This window comes from Bos taurus, chromosome 24 (genome assembly GCF_002263795.3).
Source record: "Bos taurus isolate L1 Dominette 01449 registration number 42190680 breed Hereford chromosome 24, ARS-UCD2.0, whole genome shotgun sequence".
NCBI lineage: Eukaryota > Metazoa > Chordata > Mammalia > Artiodactyla > Bovidae > Bos > Bos taurus.
This window is the reverse complement of record NC_037351.1, coordinates 25,337,871-25,343,870: the sequence shown is the minus strand read 5'-3', so window position 1 is coordinate 25,343,870 and position 6,000 is coordinate 25,337,871. Positions and strand designations below refer to the sequence as shown.

The 6,000-nt window shown below is 38.1% G+C and overlaps 1 protein-coding gene across 3 annotated transcripts in view; it reads right to left on the bottom strand.

Moving 5' to 3' along the window:
• Positions 1–823: 823 nt before the first annotated feature.
• The window catches only part of TRAPPC8 (trafficking protein particle complex subunit 8), an 83,449-nt gene continuing 78,272 nt past the window's right edge, over positions 824–6,000 (bottom strand). For all 3 annotated transcript variants that reach the window (XM_024984432.2, XM_024984433.2, XM_024984435.2), the window contains 2 exons: positions 3,108–3,197; positions 824–1,870 (listed from right to left, as the gene is read on the bottom strand). In XM_024984432.2, the coding sequence (XP_024840200.1) occupies positions 1,636–1,870; positions 3,108–3,197 (325 nt within the window). In that variant the 3' untranslated portion in view covers positions 824–1,635. The remainder of the gene's footprint in view (positions 1,871–3,107; positions 3,198–6,000) is intronic.

Below are 6,000 nucleotides of genomic sequence, written 5' to 3'. Positions count from 1 at the left end.
AATGCATCTGGATACAGGTTCCTTTTTATTTATGTTGTCTGGGATTTACTGAACTACTTGAAGCTGTAACTTGTCCATCTCGGAAAATTCTCAAATCCTATACTGCTTCTGCCCTATCCTCTCCCCTTTCTCAGACTCCAAATAAATATATAAGACTTTCTTACAGAATCCAGTAGGTTTCTTATCTTCTGGGGGCCTACTTTCCATCCTTTTTCTCTCCTTCCTTCAGTTTCAAATAGTCCTCCTGACCTATACTTCTTGTCTTAAAGTAAGTCAACTGTAGGCTCCACTTCTCAGCTGCTTCTTCCTACGTGGTCAAACCTCCCAAGGCAAAGTAGGCCCAAGTCTCATCTCTCTAGACTTCTCCTGGATTCCAGTCTTCTAATAACAAACCATATTGACAACGCTTTGTTTTTAGCAGTAAAACATTTTCTTTGATTTCGTTCTGACGTTTTGCTTTTCTTCAGCAGGAGAGCTACATTAGCTAGTCCTCCATAACCAGCATCAGAGTCTGCACTGTGGTTATTGACACAACAGTGTCAATTAGCATTGATCTTCCTTTCTTCCAAGATATGACAGGATTATCAAAGTTGTAACTGGGTATCAGACATGACACATTTAAAGACAAAATGCATTTGCTCATTTATAGCACAGCCAGCAAGGGCTGTAGGAACAAAGACTGTTCTTCACTTTTGGAAACAAAGGTAACACTTTCTCAGGAAACTGATCTGCTACCTGCTATAATAATATGGTTGGCATTGATTTTGAATAAAGAATATATTAAGTTCTCAGAATTTTTTTTAAAAGGCATCTAATAAATCTATACAGTGAATAGCATGTCTTTATTCTATTTACAGTACATTTGTTATAAATATAATACATTTTTGAAAAGCTTATTTTTAATTAACTTGAGTAGATTTATATTTTAAACAGATCAACTCAATTGTTAAAGTTACATAATAAAGAATATGATAATTTAAATGACAAAAATCTCATATTGTGAAATAGTGCACTCTATGCTGAGATGAATGAGAGGGGGGGAAGTCAACTCCTTTCAAAACTATATTCAAAGCATCAGAAAAAAATTTTTTTCTTTTTACAAAGTTATGTATAAGCCATAGGAACGACCAGATACTGAAGTATGAAGACTCATAACCAAAGTTCAAAACTGATTTTAGAGAATTGTGTGAAGTAAGACAAGAAACCGTGTATTTGACACTCTATAGAACTTCACAGTAAAGCTGGAATTTATAGACTAATGGCTTAAAAGGAGTATTGCCAACAAGGCCTTTTCTTCCTTCAAATCCTCTCCTAATGTTCATATACCATCAGTAAGTTGTAACAGCAGACTTAGACACTGGTTTTAAGATGGGGCTTAATAAGGTGCATGGATATGCTGAATTCTGTATTATGAGCGTGTAAATTATTACCAGGGTTTAAAGAAATACAAAAAAAGAATTTAAGTATTCTCAGTCCAACGTGCTTTGCATCATCAACAAATAGACAAACCAAAAGTATTCTGCAGTGATCCGACACCAACCTCCCGAACAAGTTAGGCATTTCAAATACTGCTGTAAAACCCATCCAGTAAAATAAAACTGATTCTTGTGCATTTCAGTACAAATCTGTAAGGTGTCACACATTATTGATGATGATCAGGGCAGGCATGGAGCTCTGCTGACTTGTTTCAAACACCGTGACTTGGTCCGATAACTTGGCAAATACCCTAGGAGTTCCAAGGTTATAAACACCCGTGTGGACAAAGCATGCTTTCAGCTGCAAACTGTGAATCTCCTGGCTTTTAAGCTGAAGTTTATACTGTGTTTGTCCCAGCCATGTAAATGATCCATGGATTTCCAAAGCTTCTGGGCTAAGGGAGGAGGAAAATGGTAAGTTGGAGGATATTTTTTCTTCAGGAATTTTTTCCCAAAGCCCCAGTAACACATCCCTTTCATCCAGCAACTCTAATTCTAGAAGTTATTTATGATGCCAACTGTTTATTAATAATAACATCAATAGTAATAACTAATATTACTATTTCTATAACTAACATTTATTAACAGTTACTATGTTCTAGACTTAGTGCTAAGAGTGAATTATCTCATTTAACACTCACAACAGCAGCCAGTAAATAGGAAACCTGATTTCAAACCTGAGCTTTTAACCACCTGGTTCTCCATACATAAAAATAAATGTATATCTAAGAATGGTTATAATATTTAGACTGTTTATAATATTGAAACATGGAGACCAACCCAGTGTCTACCAATAAGACATTAGTTAATTAATTTATGATACACAAAATATGTTCAGATTTCAGAGAGCTGACCCAGATCCTGTTTGCAGTGTTATACTGTAATTAATAATCAGCATATGCTTCACACTGCTTTTCTAAAGATCCCAAATTTTCTGAATTCTGAAAAGCACATAGCTCTTAGGACTGCCAATATAGACCTGCATTTTTTTTTTTTTTTGCTGTTGCTGGCGAAGGAAATGGCAACCCACTTCAGTGTTCTTGCCTGGAGAATCCCAGGGACGGAGGAGCCTAGTAGGCTGCAGTCCATGGGGTTGCACAGAATCGGACACGACTGCAGCGACTTAGCAGCAGCAGCAGCAGCATTATTTTATAAATCACAAAACAAGACCAAAAAAACTTCTATCATGAACTTACTCATTTTCAAGTTTAGAGTTCTTTATCACCAACAAGCTTTTATAAAAATTGTCACCTCTGGCCAGAACTGCTGCTTTTAGAAACCAGTTTTCATTTGCGACTACTGAAATGCTAAGACAAATCTCTGTAACTCTTCTCTAACACTTCTTTTTTTATTTGGCTGTGCCAAGTCTTAGTTGCAGCACACAGGATCTTCAATCTTAGCTGTGGCATGTGGGATCCAGTTGCCCGACCAGGGATCGAACCTGGGATGCCTGCCTTGGGAGCACAGAGTTGGCAAGTCCCTTTGCTAACACTTCTTAATACCAAACAAAAAACGGTATGCCTGAGTAAACTCTATCTATGTTAGATAATTATTTGCATAATTTCAAAATATGAAACTACTTTCAACTCAATCTTTAACTATAAAATAAACCTGCCCTAAACAAATCTTTACCTTGTTGTTTTATGCCGAAGATCAACTATTACATCGACGTGGGCCTTGGAGCAATTGGAAAGTAAAAGGGTCACTGGTACTAAACAAAGGCTGTGGGAAAGAAACACCAAAAAAAGATCAGTGGGGTACTGAAAACAAAAACACTTTCTTGAACATAAAACTTACAGTTACCTAACAGCATAAGATCCTCAAAAATAATTATATTCAAGTAAGAAAAAAAACTGAGTTCTAAAATCACTCAAGCTAAATGAGTTACATAAATAAGAAGTAAAACATATTAATACAATGCTTGAATACTAAATATTAGAATATATACATTCACAAAACCATTTTTATCTCCTTTTATTAAAGCTAATCTTTAAAAATAACCAGAATGTTTCTAGGTTGTTATTTCCCAAAATGAAAAACAGAAGGAAACAACTGCAACTAAGAAAGACAAATGGAGGGGAAAAAATCGTGAAAAGGTGCCAATAACTAACGCTGTTCTTTGTGTTTCTCAAAAATTACTTAACTTTGAGAACTTGGCCTAGATTGACATTTGCTATCCTATCAAATCTGCACAGAAGCCATCATGATTGGGAGACTATGAGAATTATTTCTGTATAGCCAGTTATGAGAAAAGCCCTTTCAAGTAGACATATTTGCTCAGTTAACCTAGTTTCTGATCTCACTTAGCACAGGAGAAAGGACAGGGAGTGAGAGAAGAGGACCTAAGAACAGACTGGTGCAGAGTTCATATTAAGAACATAATAAATGAACATACTCTATGCACAAATGAAGCCTGGTTACATAGTATTATTTAAAATACGTTACCCTATTAACATAAAGAACAACAGTAAAAAAATCTTATGAGCTCATACAATATTAAAATTCTGCTCAGATAATATATTTTATGCTCTCAAAAATTTTATATCCCCTTACTAAGAAACGCTTCCAAAACACAGTGCAAATAACAGATTTCCCTAGACAAAAACTAGGTTAATTTCAAAAACTCATGCTACATCCTTACCTTCCCCACAAACTTCTCACAGGAATGGAGGACAACCTAAACTAATGAACAGTGGTCTAGTCTAGAGCCCCTCATTAAGTTAAATTCAAGTCATGTAACTTGTAACTCAAAGCAAAACCTCAGGAACTCTAGCAGTGTTGCCACTTCAGCCTCAAATCCTCCATGCTCTATCTAAATGCTTCCAGTGAAAGAAATAAGAACATCTGGATGCTTCCTAACCCCAAAGTCATTATCTTCATTCCTCTTCTTCCTCCACCGCTGTTTCAGTGAATAGCACTCTCATCTCCCCAGCAAAGCGTGGGCATCATCCCAAGTATTTTTTTTTTTTAAAGTGGGAATGGGGGCTACTGCCTCATTAGCCCCCCATTCCCAACTTTCTACTATTCGTCACAAATTCCTATCAATTCTGTTTCCCACACAGCTCTGGAGGCTGGTGACTTCATTCAAAATTCACATTCCTTACGAGCTCAAGTCACTGCATCTCTTGGTTTACTAATCACCTCTGAATTAGTGTTCTGACGTAAACCAATCTTCAACTGGGTGTTTCTCATACCTGACGTGTGATCCTCCCACTACACTGCACCACAGTCACAGGAGGGCTTGATAAAAGAGACTGCTGGGCTCCATCCCCAGAGTTTCTCATTCAGAAGGGCTGGGTGGGGCCCAAAATCTGCGTTTCTAATAAGTTCCCAACTGCTGCTGCTCTGGGACCACCTTTCAAAAATCACTGCTTCACACAACAGCCTTTCTACAATGCTCATCTGATGAGCCAAAAACAGTGCCTAAAGATCAAACTGCTAACAACCATTCCCCCACCACTAACATCTGGTATTATTAACAGCATGAGTTCTAGAGTCAGACTGCTAGGGTTCACATGTCAGCTCAACAATTCTGTTTCTCAGTTTCCTCAACTGTAACCTAGGAATAATAACTTTACCCATCTCTTGAGTTTCTTGTGGTGGCTGGTAAGATGAAATATGCTAAGCGCTGACAATAATGCCTAGCACAAGTTCAAAAGCTTCACAAACACTATTTAACACGCCTTCTTACTGTGAGGAGCGACGGCAGCTAACCCCAGTTTGACGCTTTGTTGTTTCTCGTATTCTCGTTCCTCTGCTGCCCTGTGTCCCACTGCCATGACCAAGTCGCCTCCTGTCGCGCCCCTCCCCACTTCCCATGGCATTAAGAACACTCCTCCAGATCCTCAGTCTCTTCTCTTTATGTGCCACACCTCACTTTAACTGAAATCTGGCTGAGGACACAGCTGCCTCTACAGGCCTTGCCATAACAGATGCTGTTTATCTTCCAGCATCTTCCGCATCTCAGGCCAGAATGTCTCATTAATGTAGTTAACACCCCTTGTTGAGTTCTTCCTCCTCTCTCTCCTATAAAAACACCTCCACTTTTGTCATAAACTACTCCAAGGTTTTTGTTCTTTTTCTTTGCCCTCAAACTAACAAAACTAAACTAGTGAACGTAACTCAGTGCAACAGAAATTCCTTGGGGCAGGTGAAGGGATAAGCATTTTGAAATATCTGGGGTAAAGATGAGGGAAGCATCTGCTTCACCCCACCCCACCCCTGATTCATCTACGATGTGGGTCAAGCAGAGGCCTGCCACCTAGACAGAAAGCACTGCACAGGCCTTCTCTTCCACATCATCTTTCCGGTTTCATTCATTAAAAGCTTCTGCTTGAGTTTGCTTTCTTCTTTTCAATCCTAAATTTTGTCATCTTTTTGGTGAACTTCACTGTTTAGGTAGACAATTTATTCAGCTCCTTCTCAAACCCTTAATCTATCACCTCCATAACCACCAGGAGTATTCAAAACTCAGTCATCTGTCTTTCATGACTTAACTGTGAATTTTTTTTGTCACCTAAAATAA